The sequence below is a fragment of the Rhyacophila brunnea genome, unplaced genomic scaffold (genome assembly GCF_057557595.1).
Source record: "Rhyacophila brunnea isolate RB1 unplaced genomic scaffold, BYU_Rbru_1.0 scaffold_3, whole genome shotgun sequence".
NCBI lineage: Eukaryota > Metazoa > Arthropoda > Insecta > Trichoptera > Rhyacophilidae > Rhyacophila > Rhyacophila brunnea.
This window is the reverse complement of record NW_028232965.1, coordinates 39,415,903-39,440,977: the sequence shown is the minus strand read 5'-3', so window position 1 is coordinate 39,440,977 and position 25,075 is coordinate 39,415,903. Positions and strand designations below refer to the sequence as shown.

Here is a 25,075-nt window from a genome sequence, read left to right as displayed (position 1 = left end):
CATTACAATTAATATGTACAGAAGGAACCCACTGTAATCTTACTATAATACGATATTTTACTACTCAGTTTGTTACACTGGGGTAAGTGTAACTAAATTCACCATTATTCCAAAAGTTCTTCAAAACCATAACGTATTACATGCATATAAAGGTAATATATCATTTAATGGATATTGATTCTTAAATTAAAGCTTTTGTATAGATTTCAACAAAAATGATCTCTATCATTTTTTTGGGGTAAGTGTGTCATACTAATATAATATGTAGAGCTAGTGATGTCCCGAAACAAAAATGACGTTTTTTATTAGGTAGGTACTTAATTATTTAATGCGGTTATCTCGGCAACAGGAGTGGTAGGTAAATTAATCAAAGGCTTTTGAAGATTAACTTATAAAGTATAATATAGTATAATATATTAACTTGTAAAACATTATTTTTTTAGCTCGAAACAGTGAGCTGATGACATTTAATATACCTAACATGATTATTTTCGTATTATTACAAAATTAAATAACAATCGGCAAAAATAAAATGTAGATACAAATAGAGAGTAAGATATAAAAGAAAAAATAATAATTAATACACAAAAACATTAAATCTCTAGTAACGTTTTTGGTCTCATTCTCGAATCATTCTTTCGTTTTTACTGTACTTACAATTCAAGTTAAGTGCTAACTTACAATACTATTTATTATAACTTAATTATTTAATTTTTTAATTTAATTTAATTAAAATTGCATGACTATTGGGTACCTACTGAATATTGTAACCAGAGATTTTTGTTTTGAAAATTATTTCGCCTCTTCGTCCAGTTGATGGTTGAGGCAGATGACATCCTCTTCTTTCACTTCGTAAATGTCTTCTTCTCTTGGAAATGAAAACATAGTTTCGTTTTCTTTTTTAATCGTCTTAAGTTTTCGAGCAAACTTTGTCAGAATTCTGTCATCTTGCTCAAGTTTTATTATAACTCCGAAAAAATGTTTCACAGTTTTTTTTGTAGCAAATTGTACTACAATCCATTTTCCAATCTCTAACATTTCTGAATTAGATGCAACTGCAGTATCATCAAACTGATCAAATATTGATATATTAAGCATATTAATTGAAGGATCGTTTTCCTCATCGCCGAGCAAATCATTAATATAGTCTTGCATATTATCTTTGCTTTCGTCACTTGATGTCCATGACAAATCTTCTTCTGATGACATGGGTTCGTGTTTTTTTTTGTTTTGGTGTACTTTTATCGGTGTCAATACCTTCTTCTGCATGTTAGTTTTGTCTTGCAATGGCTTTATTTTCTTTTCTATTGGGACATTATTTTTCATTCGCTCTATAACATCATAACATGTAATCACTTCTGCTCCTGGGTCAACCATTTTTCTCTTATTCTTTATAGGCGCCTTACTATTGATAGAATTCAGCAAAAGTGTTTCAAACAAAGTTTATTCTATATTTTCTACATGAAACTTTTGTAACAGTGGCATTTCTATTAAACTTTCGGTAACTTCTTTATTTGGTAATTGAACAACTTTGCAATCCAGAATTATAGGCTTAGAAGAACATTTTTGAGTCGAACAGTCCCCATACATATTGACGAATTTTTTTCTTCTTCAGAAAATTCGATTTATAGCGATTTTCGCGAATGCGAAATCAAATTTTCAGAGTCCCTTGGATTTCGAATTATCTAGGTTATACTGGTATACAAATTCTTACATATAAACATTCTATTTCAATTATGAACATTTTCGATCTTCGATACTTCGATCGATATAAATAATGCGTCATGTCCCATCACTAGTTAAAATATTGACTTTGCAAATTCATAGAAAATATATGGGGGAAGTGTGACACAATACAAAGGCACACTTACCCCACGTGTTTACTTTCGTGGGGGAAGTGTGTCTACTTGATTAAAGGTTTCAAATGCTTATAATTCAGTAAAACGATAACACAACGTGAAGCAGCGTACCAAAACACATAAATACTCACCAATTTTTACAACCACAATGTGCAGATTTCCGTATTTAAAAAAATATGTTAGTAACAGCTACCATCTCACTCGTCGACTTCAAAATGTCGTCTGGAGAATAATCCATGTAGTCGCCTCAAAAAACATGGTATCGACACCATTTCTGATTATTTTTATAAATCGGTGACTTTCCTTTCCATAGATGGCATCATCCAATTTGTAGAAGATACTGAGATATCTTAGTAGCTACACTTACCCCAACGTTACACTTACCCCGACTCACCTTATGTTTTATTTCATTAGTCGGGGTTAGGGATTCCAATTCCGGGATCCCGGGATCCCGAACTATTTTCGATACCTATGAATCCAGGGATTGGTAAACATAATCCCGAAACTTTCGGGATTGAATTTTTTTAATCAATTTTTATGGAAAATAAAATAAAAACGAAAAAATAACAGAAAAAATACTTTTAATAACATACGAATACATTAGAAATAAACTGAGTTTGAATGAAGTTTGATTTATTACCCATGTGTTGCCAATTCATTTTATTTTTTCACATACATTAATAAAAATGAGAAAGATTGGAAAAAAACAATGCTTCGCACTTTTAACAAAGTGATTCAACCATGTTTTTTAATGCATTCATCAATTTTTTTTATTTTAATTGAACTTATATTTGTTATCTTTTCATAAATAAATAAAACTGTTTTACTTCCACATTATTATTTATACATATTACAATATTATTTACTCCATTAAACCTATCTATTTCCAAAGATTGAACGTACACACTATTAACAATAAATGTCTTAAATAGTATAAACCAGGAGTGGCGAACCTATGGCACGCGAGATGAATTTGCACGGCACGCGAACGAAAACCAATAAAAGAATTCAAAAAAGGTATACAAATACTTACCTACATATAAAAAAAATAATGACGACATTTGAGAAAATTGTGCGACCTGCGGCCCGCGGCGAAAATATATACCTAAAATACGAGCCGACTGCGAAAAATTGACAAACCTGTGGCCCGCGGCGAAAATAGGCAGTGGGAAATGTTGGCACGCGTATGCAAAAAGGTTCGCCAACCCAGGTATAAACTATACTACTAAAATAATTTTTGACCGACTTTATCAACGTTATTTGTATATATAGAAATTTTATATTAACTATTGTTGGGACCAGTCCCGGGATCGTCAAATCGTAATCCCGAAATCCCGGGATCAAGATTTTGGCTCGGGATTGGATTCACTAATCGGGTCGATACGGCTGCGTAAGCATAGCTATCTCATTGTAAGAATATGCAAAGCTTTGGGGCGCTGTCAGATAGTGCTCTAAATCAGTGTTTCCCAACAAGCGGTCCGCAAATAGTTCCGGTTGTCCCCCATTGTTTGGTAAAAAGTCCAAGCAAATCCTCATCCATTCAAAATAAGTAATCCCTTCATGGAAGACGTCAATCAATGCGTAATTAATACTTGAAACTTACGAAACTTAACATTGTTAGTTACGAAGGCATTAAAATATCGTCCACATTTTCGACTACCTATTTATGTGAGAAGACGTCTTTTACGGTCACGTCAGTAGTAAAAACGAAAGAGAGAAATCGAATGGGTGTCAATGCAGCAATAATGCATCAACAGATTTCGCACTATTTTATTTATTGATGCGTTTCTGAATCAGGGCTCGAAATGAATCGGAGCCAACCGGAGCGCCGTTCCGGTCCATTAAATTCACAAAATCATCTCCGTTTCGTGAAAAAAAATACTTGACTATCTGAACTAGATAATACAACAAAACTGCTGCTGGATGCAGACCCGCTTAACCATTTTCGATCTCTAGTCCTTCGCCGCCACGCAAATTGCGTAATCGTCAATCCAGCGGGTTTTACGGTGTCCCTGTGGTTGTTTAGTGTCCCTTGGATACCCTGTATGATTGCTTTTGTAGAGTAGTTGTCCACTCGCAGAGCGACATGTTTGGCCCCAAACAATTCATTAGGTTGAGAACCTCTCACATCGCATAGGTACTCTTTCTTATCCATTGATTTTGTTTGTGTTTGGTAATTATTTGTTTTTTATGGGAGTGTGTAATTGGTTGAGTTGATTATTCTTGCAGCTAACCCTGAACTTTAATGCCAATGAGTGTGAAACCTGATACCTGTCATAGAAACAAGAAAGGCTATCTATGTAAGTATTCAGAAATAGAATTTTCCGAAAAATACCTGAACCTGTAAAAGAAAACTAAAATTGACGCATCCATCCCAGTGAGTTCTCTTTTTAGAGCAGTGTAAGGTCTGTATAGTGTCACCTGATGCCTTAAGAGACTGTGTGACTTGTGTTTTATACATTTTAAAAGTGACTGCAAATGGTGTTTGATAAGTGATCGTTCACGAGAATATTTACTTGACATCCTTTCTCTCTTCATAATGACCCCTCTTACCCATACATGATACACTTGTAATATTTTGTAACTATTTTTCTTTGATTTCTTATCTTTTATATTATGACACTCTCAGCAATACCAACCAGTTGAAACTCCTGACATCCTTTCCAAAGTCTGTATTAGATATTTTCAAAGTGTGCTGAGTTTAATTCAGAGGACATTTTAAAGTTGAAGTAAGTCTTGGCAATCTTGATTCGCACTGTTGCTCCAGCAGCTGTTTTCTTCAGGCAATGCAGCATACTGCTCTACTTATCTCAGACATTGTATAAAGTCAAAATGGCATATAACTTCACTTCCTTTCCTCTGTCTGCTGGAAATGAGGGTAGCTGTCACTATTTGATTCCAAGAATTTAGAAACTGTTTTCTGCACAAATGGCTCACCACTACATAATTGGTATTTTCTTTCTAAAGACTACAGTGCTATAAGAAAATCTTTATAGATGAAGGACGTCTTCAAATGATAAGTCTGAAAACCAATGGTTTATATTGATGTCAGTCTCTCATCTAATTATTATTCAGTCACAATAGTTTCCACAAGAGACCAAGCATACAATTTTCCAACATGTGGAATTGTTATGTAATAAATATAATCACTGTTGGTACAAATATAGAACAACATAAATGTATGTAGCAGTGGCGAGGGGTGGAGGTAGGCTATTAAGATCGGACATAAGTAGTGCACACTAAACTTTGTCAGTGATACTTATTTGTTTTCATTGAACGAATAATACAAATTGCAGATGGTGCTGATTAGTAGTAGTAGTTTTATAATCTGCCTAAACCAAACCATAATAGTTTAGGTATGCTAAGGGCGATCCGAAAAAAATAGTGCACACTTTTTCAGTCATACTTATTTGTTATATTACAGATGGTGTTGGATAATTTTTTTAAATTCATTAAGCTCTGCCTAATCAAACCATAAAAGTGAATAATATTCTATCTATAAAATATCTAAAATTATGCCATTAAATCATACATAATTTATCTATTATGGCTTGGTTTACGCAGGGTTTAATTGAATTTTAGAAACTAACTAAACACTATCTGCAATTTGTAGTCTTAGTTTAACGAAAACAAATACGTATGACTGAGTAAGTTTAGTGTACCTACACTAATTATGACAGATCTTAACAGTCTACCTCCACCCTTCGCCACTGGTATATAGATACCCACCGAGCTACAGAAATGTTTCGGTTGAATTAATATATTTGTCGTGTCAACAAATTACGAGGTCCACATTACCATATATTGTAGTAGCCAACATAGGAAAGTAGGTATATAGGTATAAAGGGGTAGCAAAAATAAGGTCAATCAAATATACACAAGTTTTTTTTAATCAAAACGCATTCAAATACATGCCCGAATAATTTACCCCAAATATCCAAATCCTCGTGGAAAGTAAAGACCAGAATCTTTCTTCCATTCCTGCATTTCATATCTGAAAAATATTACAAACACATTAGAAAATTTATAGAAAATATTATAATTATACTGTTTCTGAGGAGGGGCTATTATTGCCATTAAAATTACACATTGTATTTTAAATCGACTGACTGTTTTGAATATGATGGCAATCTAATTACACAATACAGTCGGAACTCGATTATTACGATCACGGACATAGCGAGATCTCAAATAAAATGAAGAAACATTCGTTGACATTTTAGTTTATGATTTTCTCCATACATTTATTCACTTTTATAACGAGCTACTTATCGGATATACTGAGCAAAAATATCTACAAAAATTTTCTTAAAACTGTTAAGACGATACATCAGTAAAACAGCGAATAATTTTCAACTACTCAACTAATCTATTTGGACTCGCTGGCATTCTGAGAGCAAACGTCGAGGTGTGGATACCTCAATTTGTTTCGTGATGGCGACTGGGGTATTAATTCTTAAATAGTGTAAAGATGACTAAAAAGTTACCCATTTACTTGAAAAAGAAAACATGTCAATGAATATATTATTATTATTGTTACTAATAGAACAATAAACAGAACATTAAATGGACGCATGTTGGATTTATATGACAAATTATATTTTGTTCGGCATGGGTCATTTACACCCGCGACCCGTAATCCGCGCATCGCCTAGCCACGATCTTTTTAGACCATGCCTCAACTGAGGTATAGCCTTAATGTGACGATCGTTTAAAAACATTTTCGACCCTAAGCAATAAAATGCGACCGTAGACCGATGCCGCCGGGATCGGATTACGTTTATGACACTAGTTAAGTGTCTAAACACCTAATTGGTGTTTTCGCCGATAATATTGAAAAAGTATCCCCGCATATGGTTGAAATTTCATGTAAAAATCCAAACTGAAGTCAGTAGATACCTACCAGTGTTCAATACAATATACAACTTCTTTTGTAGTTTATGAATGCCATGCTTGTTTCGGGGGAAAATGTCTAATTGTGTATTTTTTATTGAATTGTGACTTTTTGTGTTGCTCGCTGTGACCGCTCATTTAAAAATACCTATTCTCTGATGTAACGAGTAATGCTTATAACGAGCAAATTTAATCGATCCGATCTTCCTCGTAATAACTGAGTTCGACTGTATATGTAATTATTCAAATCTGATAAAATTGTAGTCTAAGAAAAATTACAAAGCATTTACTTTGAGCTGTTTCATTTTGGGTGTTTTCTTTTTTAATTGTCTCTTCTGTTCCTTCTTTTCCCATCTACGTTGTTTCTCCGGATCTTCTTCCTGTAAATCCAAATAATTTAATATTATTATATCACCCCATATAATTTCATCAGCTAGACAAGCAGTGTTTGAATTATCAATGATGGATATGCTTATGAAACTCATAACATTAAATTAACACAGGTCAATCAACCTTCCGATCGACCCTACGAATAACATGCGTGACAGAGGAGTGCATTACATTAATACATAATCAACACTTCAATTCATGATTTTGATTTGTGTTCATTACTTGTTATGTTACCAGAAACCTATGAATAAAAAAAGACAGGAAGCAACATATGTACAAATCACGGCAATCAGAAAGGCCAGCAAATATGGCCGACAATGCGTGATACATAAACATAAAATACACACGTACAAACCACATGATATTTGTTTACGCAAAATCGTCGCTTTCCAAAATGGCGAATTTGGTTAGGTTAATGGTACGATGAATCAGTATGTTCCTTCCTGTCTTTTATTCGTAGCCAGAAACTGACAATGTTAATAATATTTTTTTAAATATTTAACAAGAGATTACAGTACTGCCAAAAATAATTATTGCTGATCACAATAAGCTAGAAAACTTCCATAAAATAAACTTTATAGTTTAAAAATTCTCCACAACGTTAAAAATTTTATTAGTGATTGATTACATACAAATTTATTATGTAAATTGCCATAACTTTATAAAATATTGTCTATGCTTACCGCCATTATTCGATCTTTTTCTAATCTGCGTTTGTCCTCACGTTTCTGAGCTGCCAATTGCTGACGAGCAGCATGCGTGCTTCTCAAAAATGCTTCTTCTACTTTTTGGCGATTCTTTTCTGTTTTGGCTGCACCCTGAGTAAACAAAAATAAAGAACGTTATTGACAAAGGTAATTTTAATCAAATATCGTCCCACTATTCCTTTTTTTACATGAACATACAGTAGATCCTCAAATATCCAGTCTAATACGGGATGATGGTGGAATTTCCGCGCAGATAATTGAACACGCAGACAGATTCACAACAATAATTGGGTATTGATTGACCACTGGATTTATTATTTTATCCATTTCCGGATAAATACAGTGACTATAAATTAAACAAAAACGTGGTATAGAAAATCATGGAAATAAAATAAAATTGCTCTCTGTTGCCTGCCCAGTAAATTTTCTGTGAACAAAATCTGGATAATCAAAAAAATAAATCTATTCCAAAACAAACATTTTATTCTTTGTAAAATTCACCACCCATTAATGTCTTTTTCTGATACTCAAATGAAATTTGAAAAATTTACATTCGGATAATATTGAGGTTCTACTAAGTATAGACATTATTCTGATAATTTAACATAATGAAAGGCAGTAAAGAATATATTTAACCACAAATATGCGCAAATGAAACAGAAGGATATTAATAAAACAATACGAAGATATATATATATACCTCTTTTGAAAGACGGAACCTCTTCAATCTCTCGAGCATGTAAAGGACAAGCCCCATAAGAGGTTTGGCAGCCTCACATCCAGCATCCACTCCGGCTACAGTGCACGGTAATATAAGCCCTAATAGCATCACGCGCTGTATCTCTGGTAATTTTGTACTACCAGTATCTCTACAACAAAGAAAAGCAAAATGACATCCATAAATTGTTTCACAAATAATGAAATAATTTATGTTAATAAAATGCATCGTATAAATAAATATATGTAGTAAAAGTCAACTCACTCTAACTGTTTGGGACCAGAAAATTGGTCACTTATATGGATATAATCAATGAGGTGACCAAATTTATCAATCGCGGTACACACTCGTTGATCTAGAATAGCTTGACTAGCTTCACTCAACTCTGTTAACAAATAAAATGAATCTGGAAGACCGTATCTCTCCGCGGGTCGCTTTTCTCCGCAAAATACACTCTGAAATAAAAATAAAAAACCATATCATTTATGCCTAGGACATTCGATAGAAGTATTTGATGAAATTATAATTCATTTAAAGACACAATAATATTGAAGTTAACATAATTATTATTTAGCTTATTAGCCAGAAATGGATGAGTTTTAAAGCAGCAGCGTATGGGTCACGGGTTCAAATCCCAAATCCAGCAAATTCACATGTTGTTTTTCAATGCGTGTTTGAACTCAACAGGTTGAGCAAGTGGCTAACATCTATTTCTTTTGAAAAAAATCTCTTCGGGAGGTGGCCAAGACCTACATCGATTAGTGATAAAAAAAATAAAACTACAAACAAAAAATTTTCAGATTCAATTCCGCCACGCCTCGCAGTCGCTCAATAACAGGAAATTATATCTTTTTATTATATATGTAATTCTCTCTTTCAATTTATAAATGCAAACAAACCTCAATTATTGGACACTCAAGCACTACCTTAGTACTTTGAAGGCACTCTTTATCAAACCAAGTTTCAAGCAAGAAAGATGCTCAAAAACAAATACATGTACATACATAAGGGGAAAAATCAAAGTACTTACCAAATCAGCCATTTCCTTTCCAAGTTTAGTGGCTGTCTTCTTTTGAGCTAAACAAAATACAAATGTATCCATATCATCCTTTCCGAGTTCAACTCGTATTAATAAATTGTCTAGTGCAGGCCTCACAAGTCCAATGGCGCAGTGAACTAAGTCTTGCCTCTAAAAATTTAATAAAAATTACAATTTGGAATATTTCAAATCTCAATACAGTAAAACCTCGTTAATAAGAACACTGATAATTCGAAATTCGCCGTAATTCGAAATTTTCGCGAACAAAAAGTCCCTTGAACATTATTTTCATATAAAACCATACCTTTAATTCAAATTTCGTAATTCGAAATGATTTCAGAGTCCTGGCATATAAAAATAGTCAATAAATCGTAATAAAGTACTTCATGAGCCAGTCATTGAAAATTGTGAGACTTTTCTGCAAACATCAAAAATTACTTACTTTATGAAGGTAATAAAAATAATCCTGACATTTTACGATCCATTGACACACACAGCAGTATGTCATCAGAGGTACAACTTACTGCACTCCGCTCAAAGGAAAAACAATAACTCACATGTTTCAGGGCTGTAGGTATTTAATTGTTGATTGTTTATTGGATTTTCACATAGTTTTACTAGAGAACCAATGCCAAACAACTCTGTTGACAAATTGGAAAAATAAAAAAATATGTCATATTTTTCTATAATTCTAGCTACTTGGTAACTTCAATTTATGGATTAATGACACATAGTATTTGCACAGATTTTATTTTGAACGAATTGTATCGGAAATTTGGTAGGCATATCTATGATCGGAAACGAAATCAAAAAAAAAAAAAAAAGTTAAATTTTATATTTTCCCCCCACCCATTTCATATTTCGTAATTCGAATTTTTGTTCGATTTTCGGTCCCTTGGAATTCGTATTAACGAGGTTTTACTATAGTCTTCTTTATGCACACAGAAAATAGTATATTGGCGCACCATACAAACAAACTAGACGCAACGGCAACTTAGATGACATTTACAAAACACCCAATTGCAAAAAATGTATTGTTTTCGCTACTAATTTAGATTTTAGACTTAAGACTAATAAGATTGCACTGTGCATTCATATATCTTTTGGGTGATATTTTGTTCAATGATGATATCGAAGCAAATATTATTTGCTTCGACAGTTGAGTCTAATTCTATGAAATAAATCGTATCTGTGTGCAAACACGATTCTTCGATTCGCGAATTCAGATTCTGTTGAGGTTACGTCGTTCTGTTTGTACGGACCAAACCACCTTAGGCTTATATTACAAGTGGTTATGTAAAAACTGATTTCGATCAGATGCTTGAAATGACCAATAGAACATGTCAAAAAAAGTTAGTCTTAATCCGTAAACAGCGCTAAGCACGTAAAAATATCTGAGTCTATGTTGCGATAGGCATTTAATGAGTCTAAACCAAAATTAATTAAAATCAAACTTTGCCACGGTTAATTAACAAATTGTAAAGTTATTTGCGCATGTCAAAGAAAATAACAATAGACAGGTATAATAGGTAAATCATTATATAGTAGCACCATGGATATGGCAAAAGCGACTTGTAGTTATAGTGGTATTGTTTGCTAGCGTTGAAACAGGCATTGCAGCAAACAATTCCAATACACCCGCAAATCGCCAATGGTACCAGTGTAGAATGATTTACCTATAACAGAAATATTATTTGAAATAGTTACTAGAATATAGAAATTACTTATTACAAGAATTTCCATACATAAAATGGAATATATTTCAGTTGATTAATTAAAGCATAATACGAATAAAAAAATATGTAGAATTAATAATCAATTCCATTTACTGAATAAGAAAAACAAGAGTATCTTGATAATGAGAATGTTGATGGCATACTTTGATAAGTTTGAGAGTTAGTAGCATTCCTTCACAGCAAGTTCGCCCACTGCACCACATTGTATAGCAATGCTCGGCCTCTTTTTTCCACCCGCCAGCTTCCCCCCCAGTTTCTTCGCCTGAAACAAGACTCAATTGAAAATGGAAATCTTACAGTTTTGAGCTTAAGGAAGTTATGTACATACCTAAAACATAATGTCTTTAGATGGAATAATATTCATAATAGTAATTATGCAATATTATTTAAATAGTCATTGCAGTCATGCATTCTAACACATTTGAATAACTTCAATATAAAGGGTGTTTTTTTTAGGGGTATAGAACTTTGAAATGGAATAAAACAAAGATGACTTTTTATATTGACATGAAATTTACTTTATTCGAAAGATGCTCTTCTGGCATTATAATTTAAATATGACTTCTGGCATATGACCGCCACGGCTGGCTCGGACGTAGTCTAATCTGGAGGTCCAATTTTCGATGACTTTTTCCAACATTTGTGGCCGTATATCGGCAATAACGCGGCGAATGTTGTCCTCCAAGTGGTCAATCGTTTCGGGCTTATCTGCGTAGACTAGCGACTTCACATATCCCCACAGAAAATAGTCAAGCGGCGTTAAATCGCACGATCTTGGAGACCAATTCACGGGTCCGAAACGTGAAACTATGCGGTTACCAAACGTTTCCTTCAATAAATTAATTGTGGCACGAGCTGTGTGACATGTTGCGCCATCTTGTTCAAACCACAGCTCCTGCACATCATGGTTGTTCAATTGATGAACGAAAAAGTCAGTAATCATGGCTCTATAGCGGTCACCATTGACTGTAACGTTCTGACCAGCATCGTTTTTAAAGAAGTACGGACCAATTATTCCACCAGCCCATAAAGCACACCAAACAGTAAATTTTTCTGGATGTAACGGTGTCTCAACATACACTTGAGGAATTATCATCACTCCAAATACGGCAGTTTTGTTTATTGACGTATCCATTTAACCAAAAGTGAGCTTCATCGCTAAACAAAATTCGCTTATGAAAATCGGGATCAACGGCAATCTTGTTTTAAAATAAATTTTCACAATTTGGAAGCGTTGTTCAGGCGTCAGTCTATTCATGTTGAAATGCCAAACCAAACTAAACATAAATCACTTAACCTTTTTATCGCGACATAATTTCGCTCATGTACTTGTTCGGGCGCGCTGCGATTTTTACGATTCATAAATCATACCGAAACGTCATTAAAAATGTACCTAAAAATCCACTGAGTGGCTCTAGCTATAATAAAACATTCCTTTTAATTTTACAGCATGTGAAAATAAACAAAAAGATCGTAAATTAAGCAACAGAGCTTTAACCTTTCTAACGCGGCAACTGACTTTAGTCAGCCTATACGCGCGAGTCATCCGCGCGTCAGCTGACTAAAGTCATTTCGATTTTCGTTTGCCTAGTACTCCTTTCGGCCAGGCGCGAATAATTCGAACATTGATTTAATTTATTCAGAAATCATCCTTCTCTTGACATCTGTCAATGGATAGCCTAAACTTTTGTTCTATCTAATTTAAATAAATATTTTTCGGGAGCGTGTCTTGAATAAAAAAATATCAGTCATCGGGCCAATTCAAATTTGCCGCGTATATAGTGTCTTATCGCTTCTTAGTGCATGTGCGTCGAAGACATTTGACTGACGTGTTTGTAACGATACGAGTTTGCGATATAATAAGTTATATTGTTTTTTAATGATTGAAAAACTATTTGGTGCGTAAACTGTTAAATAGAATATTCGAAATTTAAATTGATCAAAGTGAATTTACAAAATATTTTTACAAAAGGAATGCTTTTGGAGATTGCATTCATTCGCCTATCTGCTATTATATTATCCGCGAGTAAATAGTTTCGGAAAATAATTTGAACAAGGTGTCATTTAAATATACCTAGGAGTCCGCGATTCAATATGTCTCTTTGTTTATCATTGATTAACATTTTTAAATACTATTTTCTGGTTATAGAATTAGGTGAAACAGACAAAAATTATTTATTTACCCTAGTTATCAGCCATTTATAAAGAAAAGACACGAACAATCAGATGCCCGTTCCCGCATAAATGCGGAAATTGTCGTAATACGCTACACCAGGTCCCGCGCTACTGAATTTTTATACACTGCGCGGCAAATCATCGTCTGCTGGTGTGAGACAGACACTTGAGAATTATTTTTTTCGTAACACTATTCAAAAGGGTTTGATTCATGACTACTATTTTTTTTTATGGAGAATTCTTCTTATATTTATAGTCGAAAATAACTCGAGTTACTTACTATCATGTCATTATAATAAAATAAGAGATTACCTATTCTAGTACCAGTGGGTCTATTCTATACTTATCGACCGCTAAAGTGATAAAGTAATAAATATTATCATACTTAGGGTAGGTTTGTATCAAAATGTTAGCACTTATTGTAACAATTACACGAAGTTGGTTTTTATTGTTGCAATAAGTGCTATATTTTAACAGCACCTATCTTGCTGTGGGTCTATTCTATACTTATCGAACACTAAATTGATAAATAGTATCAAACTTAGGGTAGGTTTGTATCAAAATATTAGCACTTATTGTAACAATTACACGAAGCCGGTTTTTATTGTTGCAATAAGTGCGATATTTTAACAGCAGCAAGATAGGTGCTGTTAAAATATAGCACTTATTGCAACAATAAAAATCGGCTTCGTGTAATTGTTACAATAAGTGCTAATATTTTGATACAAACCTACCCTAAGTTTGATAATATTTTTCACTTTATCACTTTAGCGGTCGATAAGCATAGAATAGACCCACTGCTGTTGAAATATCGCACTTATTGCAACAATAAAAACCAACTTCGTGTAATTGTTACAATAAGTGCTAATATTTTGATACAAACCTACCCTAAGTTTGATACTATTTATCACTTTAGTGTTCGATAAGTATAGAATAGACCCACAGGTTATTGAAGTAATATAATAAAAAAAAAAAACAAATGAACTTGAAAATAAAATTGTGGTGACTATAAAGCATTTAGAAGTGCAAAAAGTGTTTGAAATTTAATATTTTACGAATTGTAATAGCCTAATAGGTATTCGAAAAATAAACCGTTTTGTTATAAACTATGTGTCATTCGATTCCATTCAGTTCGGGGTCAATGGTAGGTACAAACCAGGCACTGGTGGTAAGTACATTACTCTCAAATAGCCAGTAGTTCTCAAGGATGATTTATTTATACTCGACCTGCAGTGCTGCAATGTGTATGGGAGTTCAAATAAAAGTTACACAGTTTGAGATGTCCTGGATGCTATAAAAATGAGCTATTTATGACTGATATTTTTTTAACACACTCAACAAAAATGCTCATAAAAGTCATAAACCATATTATTATTCATTATGTGTATGACATATTTGTCGAAATCGTAGCCGTAGACTATAATACTGAACTGTTCTTACACTTGTTAATCTGTCATCGACGCATTAGTCCAGCACCATTTCGTAAGTGTCATGGCGCCGCTCGAGTAAGCCGGCATTTTTTCAATGAAGAAATCTTGTTCGTGATTTCTTATCAGTTTTAGGCGACGAATGTTTATTTTTAGAGTCACATAAAATATTAGGTTCTGTCATAATCATTTTTGAACTTGACTCCGATTTTTTACTACTCTATTTGTGTATGTTTGACTGACATTTATTACGATTTATTGATGCTTGAAATAACAACGCGCACTGTTGTACTAAGTCGGGATTCGTAACGCTTAGAAAGGGTTAAGAAATTCTGTCATACATAATAAAGCACGCTTGGAGTACATACCGCAGAGTGAAGTGGCCTCTATGATACCGGATAAGTGGTAGACACTTGCGCCGATGATTAATGTTCACACGTTTTTTAACACCAACACAGAACGCACACAATCGTTATTGTTATATTATTTCCTTACAACTTGGTCTCATATTTCAGTCACACCTAATTAATGTTTATGGCTTAACTATATTTCAAAAATTGATTTTGTCATGGTAGTCATAAAAACAGGGCACAGAGCATAAAGCGACATCACATGCTTCACACATAATGTTCGTCATTTTTCTTTTTTTATCTTTAGTAGTTGAAGCAATACACACACGACATCTTCGATATGTTTTTGTTTTATTTACTGTTGGAGGAATTTTACGGGGTAAATGTCTTAGGAGTTCTGTTTTTAAAATTCTTTTTGGGTTATTAACTACACGAGTAGTTTGTGATGTCGATGGTCTTGAGGCACTGCCATATGTTTCGATTAATTGCCGGATTACGTTTAATTGAAATTCAGCTAAACTAATTTTTTTACCGGTGATAACTTTGTAAAGTATGCTACTATTTAATAAAAATAAATCTATGATGTGGAATCCAACCTTTTTATACCACTTAAGACTCTTTCGCATACACGAGAGGCTGCTCAACATCATGTCAGCTTTGTCTACCGTGCCCATATTTTTATTATAATCCACAACGCATTGTGGTTTTATAATGGGTTGTCCTGTGGCCCTATTAATTTTATCTGTCGGTACCATGGAGTCATCGTGCATGGTACTGATCATATGCACTTCCCGCCTATCATGCCATTTTAACACGAGCAATGGGCCACGGTTAAGAGATTTTACTTGTCCTTTCTTCAGTTTATCAAATTTTGGCATTGACTTTCGTGTTTTACGTACCGTGCCGCAAGCATTTGTCTTTTTTTTATGTAGAAACTGAAATAATTCTGGGCTGCTGTACCAATTATCACAAAATAGTTTATGCCCTTTACCAAAATAATCCTTCATCAAAGTGGTGACAACAGCCCCAGATATTCCCAAAAGTTCACTATCACTTATTTCGGTTTCTACACCACAATAAATAATAAAGTCTAAAATATAACCGGTTTCCACATCACAAATCACAAATAATTTGATTCCAAACCTATGTCTTTTTGACGGTATAAATTGTTTGAATATTAATCTCCCTTTAAAAACAATGATACTTTCGTCGATGCAGAGATTTTCGTTTGGTAGCATTGTTTCTTTGAATATTTTTCTGCAGTGGTCAAGAAGTGAGCGCACTTTATAAAGACGATCTCCAGTAGGGATTTGGGTATCAGAGTAATGTAGCATTTGTAGAATCAACTCATACCGATCTCTTATCATAGTTTGGCCAAATATTTTAGAATTTAATAATGGATCAGCACTCCAATGTTCTTCAATTGTGAGATGGCGATTTCTTGTCATCAACATTGATACAGCATAAAAAACATACATCTCTTCTGGGCATGTATCATACCAGGCATGGATCCTTGCATTCGGAGTGTGGGCTTGTGTGTTGAGCATATGGTTGTGGTAATTATTTGTATGGTTAACTATGGTATTCATTATTGTTTTGTTAAGAAAATGACGAAAAAATTCCATTTCTGTGGAATTTTCATTGAGCTGTACACTAGGGTTAACGCCTGAGTTGAAACTATCAAAATCGTATGTGATCGGCACGAAGGGACCCGCAGTCCACGATTGGAGTAAACTGTCTGGTGCTGCACTGGTAGACGGTTCAGCCACTCCTTCATCACTGCCTATATTGGAAGGCTCGTCAACATCGTCGGGATGTTCTACTAGCGCAGCTTCTTCATTATCACTTTCCATCTCATAGTCCGAATCCAAACATTCAACATCAGGGATAGACATTTTTATTTAAACACTAAATATGCTATTATAACTTAACAGTTTTGAGGAAATTTAAAGTTTTAATTCACTACACAATAATATTAAATTTTAATCTTAGTTCTTTATTCGACTAAAATGAGAAGAATTTTAATCATCACTTTCCTTGAAATAAAAATGAGTGGCCGTGAATTTTGAAAATCTATTCTACATTTTTTAATTTAAATTTAAATATTTTACAGATTATTATTTACTTATTCTCAATTTTTCGTATGTATTTCCATACAGTACAAAAGATTTATTATAGGAATTTTAAATTATTTATGTGTTAATAATTTCGTTTTCACTTTACAACCACTGATTTAATTCATAAAATCACTTTTCATTTAAAGAATTAACGCACATAATTAATTATTAACAGAATGGCGCATCAATAATAATTTTATAGAAAACCGTAAAAAACTTTGAAATGTATCAATCACAACACGAAAGCAATCGACTGTTGAAAATTATCACCGCACTAGCCGATTTCATGTATGAGATCATTAACATCAATTCGCGCCGGCGCAAATTGCGCAAAGCAACTAGCGGTAAATTTTGAAACCAATCATTGGAAATCTGTTTTACTCCAATATCGACAGGGTATGTGTCTTTGCTTAATTTCGAATTATCTAAGAAGTCTTATTGAAAAAAAGTCACAGATGTCAGTAAAGGAATAACCCAGCTAGTTTTTCAAACAAATTTCGACTGTATTACTCGCCGAATTACGAAAATACGGAGGTAGAAACTTATGGGCACTTCTGGATGCCCTTAGCGGTGAACGGTTTAACTATCATGGGCATTTCTAGATGCCGTTAGCGGGAGGAGGGTTAACAGCTGACAAAATGGCCGCCAATTAAAAAAGTGCTGCCAGCTTAAAGTTCTATACCTCTAAAAAAAACACCTTTATAAAGTCAAAATTGTATGTGACAGCGGCCTAATTAATACTTGTATAATAGAATTGTTAATAAAAGCAAATAAAATTATTCAATAAGAAAGATTGTCTTTGAATACTTGGATGACAATTTATACGAATATAGGGTTTTTCAATATAATTTTTCTTTTTACCAAAAATATTCTTGACCTGACAAAACAATATTTCGAACAATTCTCATTATCAATTCATATTACGCATAAACGATCAATCAATCAATATATACAAACCAACTAAGGTAAAATTATCTTGAAGTAACGGCCTGTGGATACGACTGAATGCGGCAGCAATTGAATTGTTCCGCGTGCGCCCGGCGAGGAAGGTTGCGGCATAGGCTGCGAGACCCAGCGCCAGCAGGCCCTCCAACCAGTAAGCTTCCCATCTGGCTCGCACCATCAACGGTACCTAGTACAAACAACCAATTACCAATACAGTAGATTTTACACACACGGAAATCAGCTGAATCAGTATAATATAAAATGTTTTGTAATAATGAATGTATTTTTTGTAATTAATCGTGGATTTCGGTTTGTTTAACCTTATAGCGGCCCGTGACGTACGACGAGCGTCATAGTAGATCGCGCGATACACGCCCGTGACGTACGAAACACGCATTCATATTTTCGCGCCTTTTTAAATGTCAAATCGACTTTTTCTCAATTTTGGTGTTGCTAGTGACATCTATTGAAATAATTCAAAACAAAAATTGATTCAAATCGTGGGTAAAACAGTGACTAGACATATTTCAATTCTACGAAATTAGGGCTGCCAAAATTGGGAAATCCCAAACTATCGCCCGCCATTCTGCCCATATTTTTAGTGTTGAACGCGCGCGCTCGGAATATTTCATTGATGTGTATTATTTCACATGCGAATGATCATTTTTCAGTTATTTTAATTTTGTTTTCAATATACAAGTTCTATAACCACGTTTTATCAAAAAAATCTGACATTTATTGTGTACTTTAGTGTTATTTTAATTTGTAACGAAGTTTTTTACGTGATATTTTAGTAGAACTTTGTGTGATTGCTTCGATGTATTTAGTTTTGTTATAAATATACAACACTTCATTGAATATTAGTGTATTCTTAGTGTTTTTGTGATTTTAAGTTATTTTACACGTGTTTTTTGACGATTTGTAATCAAAATGGATGAGCATTTGATGCAGCATTCGGATGATGATTTGATTGAAGTGCTCGTGGAAACAATCGAATCTGAAGACGAACCGAGTGAGGACGAAAATGATATTGAAGATTGTGATGACGATATTCCTGCAGACATTTTAAATGGTATCGAAAGACCATCGTTTTCATGGCAATCGGACCCATTTGATCCTCGTATCTTTTCATTCGATTCAAATATTTCGGAAGGCAAATCAGATTTGCCTTCTAATGCTCGTGAATCGGATTATTTCAAATTATTTGTTAGTGTATCATTTGTGGAGATGATAGTTCGTGAAACGAATAGACAATTTGTGTTTGCCACCAAAAACATGCGTGTACTGAGTGACCGTTTGAAGCGATGGGTAGACTGTACCACCGATGATTTTTATACCTTTTTGGGAATTTGTTTATTGATGTCGCGGAATTCTCGAAATAAAATAACAGAACACTGGTCAACAAAACGATGCTTATTTTCACCGTATTTTTCGGAGTCTATGTCAAGAAATCGTTTTGAAATGTTGCTTCGTATGCTCCACTTTTGCGATAACGAAGCACAGGTTTCAGGAGATCGTTTATTTAAAATTCGACAGGTTCTAACTTCATTGAAAAACACTTTTCAACATCTATTGTACCCTCATCAAAACATATGTATTGACGAAAGTCTTCTTTTATTCAAAGGTAGACTTTCGTTTCGACAATTTATCCGAACAAAGGCTAGTCGATTTGGGATAAAAATATTTGTAATGGCCGATTGCCATACTGGATTTGTTTTAGATATAATTATATATACGGGAAAACAAACGGAGATCGACAAGCTAAACTATATTGGCATATCAGGAAATGTTGTGGCCACTTTACTGAAGCCATATTTGAACATGGGCCACACGTTATATATCGATAACTGGTATAGTAGTCCAACACTGTTTAAATTTTTGCATGAAAATGGGACAAATGCTTGCGGAACAGTAAGACGGAATAGACTCGGGATGCCAAATTTCACCACCAAATTAAAAAAAGGTGAAACCGAATCGTTTCACACGGACGATATGATGGCTCTTTCTTGGAAAGATAAAAAAGATGTGACAATGTTGACCACTCTGCATACCAATGTTACTAAGCCGACAGGAAAAGTCGATTACAAATCGAAAGAACCGATTGTGAAACCCGAGTGCATAGTAGAGTATAACAAAAACATGGGTGCAGTGGATCATGGTGACATGGTCATTTCTTCCGTCACATGTGCCAGAAAAACGATCAAGTGGTACAAAAAGGTATTTTTTCACCTTATTGATCTGTGTCTACTGAATGCCCACGTCATCCACCAAGAAAAAACTGGCAAGAAGCAAGCCTTGGGAGATTTTCAAATACATGTCCTGACACAGTTGATCGAAGATCATAAGACTGAACCACGGCAGAATTTGAAACGGAAGGCTCCATTGCCAGCTAGGCTTACCGAACGCCATTTTTTGGGCAAAATTCCGTCGACAATAAAAAAAACCAATGCTACTCGACGATGTTATGTGTGTTTCAATTCCAAAACTGATAAAAAACGTAAAGAAACTAGATATTTATGTAAACAATGTGACATTGCTCTATGTTTCGAGCCTTGTTTTGAAATTTTCCATACGGAAGAAAATTTTTAGTGTTTTTTTTTTGTTTATATGTTTAAATATAGTATAAATATAGTGTAGTAAATATATTTATAAACTTTCTTTATTGTAAATATTTATCGTTGTCTGTTTGGTGAAGTTATTTTATTCGTGAAACTATTTTTTTTTAAGTGAAGTGGTTTGTGGCAACCCTAATTCTAGTGCAAATGTGATGACAGATTTACGAGATTTCGTATGATTAATTTGTTTTTGGAGCTTTTCATGACATCATATCAATGTGAGTGCTATATTTTTATATTTTTATGTAGAATTTTTTATTTTATTGAAATATATAATTCTTGGGCCCTGTTAGTATAAACTCTGTATATCGGCCGGGCAGCTGAAAGGTTAAATATTAAATCACAAATTAAAAATGAGACAATAAGCTATGAGGGTGGGTCAATAATTCCTTAGAAAAAAGCATTAAAACAGTTTTTATTTTTGTATTTTTTTTTTATTTCTCAACATAATCTCATTGGAGCTCAATACACTTGGTTAGACGTTTCTCAATATTTTTTAAACCGTCAGAAAAATAAGTTTTCGGAAGGTCCTCAAAATAAGCATTTGTCCGATCGATGACTTCTTCATTTGAAAAAAAACGTTGTCCACTTAGCCATTTTTTTAAGTTTGGGAAAAGGAAAAAGTCACTGGGGGCTAAATCTGCCGAATACGGTGGGTGGTCGACCAATTCGAACTTCAATTCTTCAATTTTAGCCATTGATCGTAAACATGTGTGAACACGGGCATTGTCCTGATGAAAGAGGATTTTTTTCCTGTTTAAATGAGGCCGTTTTTCTTCAATTTTGTTTTTTAGCTGGTCCAATAAAGATGCATAATAATCCCTTGTTATTTTTTTTCCTTTTTCCAAATAGTCAACGAAAATAATTTCACGTGCATCCCAAAATACAGTAGCCATAACCTTACCAGCTGATTTTACGGTTTTCGCCTTCTTTGGACATGGTTTGCCTTCGCAATCCACTGCTTTGACTGTTCTTTCGTCTCGGGAGTATAGTGGTGTATCCATGTTTCATCTACAGTCACAAAGCGACGAAAAAATTCATCCGGATTGCGTTGCATTAGCGACAACAGGGCTTTAGAGGCCACCACCCTATTGCGTTTATTGTTGACTGTGAGCAAACGCGGCACCCATCTTGCAGAAATTTTTTTCATGCCCAATTTGTCATGTAAAATAGAAATGACGCTACCTTTTGAGATCCCTGTAACCTCAATTATCTCACTCAACTTTAATCTTCGGTCACTTAACACCATATCATGGATTTTATTGATCATTTCTGGTGTAGTCACCTCTACAGGACGTCCTGAGCGTGGTTCATCCTTTGTTGATGTACGACCACGTTTAAATTCATTTAACCAGTTATAAATAGTTGCAAGTGAAGGAGCAGATATGCCGTGAACTAAATCCAACTCATTTTTTATTTCCTTTGCTGTTAACCCTTTTATATTAAAATGTTTAATAACAGCTCTAACCTCAATTTTCTCCATTTTCCATTTTTCCATTTTCCACAAGCAATTTTTTTTTTTTAATGTACGAGAAACACACAACAACCCGACCAATCTGATTGAAACTTCGCAGCATACTGAATCGGTAGTGCCGCTGCATGAAAACAAACCGCTTACAGTACTAGTCTCGCCACCTATCGGCTTTTCTAAGGACTTATTGACCCACCCTCGTATAATACTGATGTCTGAAAAACTTACACATTATAAATTATGTATACACATCAGAATGTTTGCTTTGAAATAGGTTTGTATAAATGATGTCATGATTCAAATGATATTAAGCAGTAGAATGGTGGAATGCAATATCAACATAATCCTATAAAGAAGCCATATTATAACAATTAGCTAGTCACTAATGATATGTTAATTTAATCAATAATCCACAAGCTTGTTCGGAGTATTTCATATCCGAAACACAATGTCTAAGTTTCAGGTTTCAAACATTGTACATATATACCTTGGTTATAGTGATTTTCGGCTGTTCATGGATGAGATCAATTCCATCTTCAGCAAAACCTTCGAATTCCTCAGGATCTTGGAAGTGCTCAAATTCGTTGTCTTCATCCTATAAAACCAAAAAATTATAAAATTATTCATTATCACGTTTAGATAAATGCTATTCACTTTCAATAATTAAAGGCGTCCCTAAGGGGTCTACATTTATACAAAAACCAAAATTTTACAGGAGAGGAGAAATACCTGGCGAAATAAATAACTTAATAAAACTTGATTGCTTAATTCGAAAATGTAACCATAAAGCACTAAGTTGTTGCAATTAATTGAATTACACAATTCTCATTAGGGCTAGTTACGAGCATGAACCAAAAATTTAAACTTATTTACTTTGAATTTAATTGTGACAAGCAAGAAAAAGGGTTATGATAAATGATTGTCTCCTTTTATTCATCACTGCTCACCCGCCACGAGTGTATAAATACCACAGTGTGTAAATTGAAAGTCAAATGTACTCGTTTGCACTTTTGACAAAAACATGGTTTTGAAAATGATAGTGTAACTGAGTGTAAGCAAAACTTAACTTTCAATTTATCGTTCTTTTTGACAGGAAACGATATAATATTTACCTATAATTCCATTTAAAACATCCAAAAAACGTTTTCCACCGGTAAATAGTGTTAGGTAAAGAATTTGACAGTTAAATCACCTCGACCAACATATCATCATCTAGCTGCTGGTGGACAGGAGCATAGTGTGGAGGTACTCTTCCAGGCAGTGCGGGGCCCTCATCGTCAGCATCAAACTGTTCAAACTCTGCAAATTCATTGTCTTCCAGCAGGGCGCTGTCATCTCGGGTTGCTTGGGACGGACACGCAAGGCCTAGCAGTGCAATACCCGTCAACACTGCCACCCCAAAACGTAACATTCTTTCTTTTCACTGTCTCTGCAACATAAATTATTATTGATGTCTTTATAACATTTATAAAACAAAGAGAATTCTCCCGAGGTGTGTATCATTGTAGGATCGTTTGACACTATCTATTTAAATAGTACTTTATTTGTTCATTAAATAGCAAACAAGAACAATTTATTAATATAATAATAAATTCATTACATGCATGATTTGCTATTTCTTTGCATTGAAAAATTATTATTTGAAATGCCTCAAAACAATGACATTATTAATGGACGACGCACTCAATACAGTAGCTAGCAAGTAAATTCGCATATATAGGTAGACGTCACGCAATTTCCATTATGTGATATCACGCATCGGGAATTTATAGCAATATGACCTTTATTGTAATGGCGTTAGGGCAGTGTTTCTAATGTCAATGTTCATTTGAGCGAACCCATTCGAACCAAACCATTCGGCAGACCCAACAAAAAGCATCAGGAATTCATAGCAATATCACCTTTATTGTAATGGCGTTAGAGCAGTGTTTCTAATATCAATGTTCATTTGAGCGAACCCGTTCGAACCAAACCATTCGGCAGACCCAACAAAAAGCATCAGGAATTTATAGCAATATCACCTTTATTGTAATGGCGTTAGAACAGATTATGCCATTCGGCAGACCCGACAATAAAGTGAGTGTCATTTTCTTTTCCAGATGATTCGTCCATATTAATGTCATTGCCTCAAAACATCAAAATTGATAGTTTTACTAAAGTTGGCTGATACCCGGTACCTACATAAAAGATTACCACAAAATCTGTATCATAAAGATAATGTCAAAATTGGAATTCAGCAGTAGGTACAATAATTTCTAATCGCAAATTGCATGTTTAATCCTTGGAATGACTGTAACCTACATTACGATTTTTGAATGTATTAATGCCTCACAATTGAAATCGAACGATGAGATCGGAAATATGGTAACATAAATGTACAATTGTAAGATTTTTATATAATGAATTATAGCATTAATACAAATAAATAACATTTCTAACCCAATTATCGGCGAACAGCAACAATGTGAACATAGACTAATATACTTAAGGTGAATTTATTATAGGAATAAGTCAAACCCTGAAACCATAGACAATAGAGATAATAGTGGATACGTTTCGATAATCGTGTTCATTATTGCCAGATGGTAAACTCAAGATAAAATAAATAAACTGTCTTTAAATCATAGATTATA

At 34.0% G+C, this 25,075-nt stretch overlaps 1 protein-coding gene across 2 annotated transcripts; it reads right to left on the bottom strand.

The window, feature by feature from the left end:
- Positions 1-5,726: 5,726 nt before the first annotated feature.
- On the bottom strand, positions 5,727-24,947 carry LOC147068355 (PAT complex subunit CCDC47). 2 transcript variants are annotated; one of them, XM_085952817.1, is made up of 11 exons: positions 24,882-24,947; positions 23,635-23,871; positions 22,930-23,037; positions 18,369-18,543; positions 11,486-11,604; positions 9,598-9,756; positions 8,832-9,022; positions 8,550-8,718; positions 7,826-7,960; positions 7,043-7,132; positions 5,727-5,853 (listed from the first exon to the last, which is right to left on the bottom strand). In XM_085952817.1, exons 2-11 carry the CDS (start codon positions 23,851-23,853, stop codon positions 5,848-5,850), a joined length of 1,371 nt encoding a protein of 456 aa, XP_085808943.1. In that variant the 5' UTR covers positions 23,854-23,871; positions 24,882-24,947; the 3' UTR covers positions 5,727-5,847. The 2 variants fall into 2 exon arrangements, with proteins under 2 accessions (XP_085808943.1, XP_085808942.1); XM_085952816.1 differs by lacking the exon at positions 5,727-5,853 and having other exon boundaries at positions 7,028-7,132.
- Positions 24,948-25,075: the final 128 nt, after the last annotated feature.

What these genes read in the sequence shown, in the direction of transcription:
- LOC147068355 (XM_085952816.1), bottom strand. Translation starts at nt 23,853, where the DNA reads ATGTTACGTTTTGGGGTGGCAGTGTTGACGGGTATTGCACTGCTAGGC. An exon ending in TCTGGTCCCAAACAGTTAGA is followed by an intron (nt 8,719 to 8,831) that starts GTGAGTTGACTT and finishes TCTTTGTTGTAG; the next exon opens with AGATACTGGTAGTACAAAAT. An exon ending in AAAAAGATCGAATAATGGCG is followed by an intron (nt 7,133 to 7,825) that starts GTAAGCATAGAC and finishes TTGGATTTACAG; the next exon opens with GAAGAAGATCCGGAGAAACA.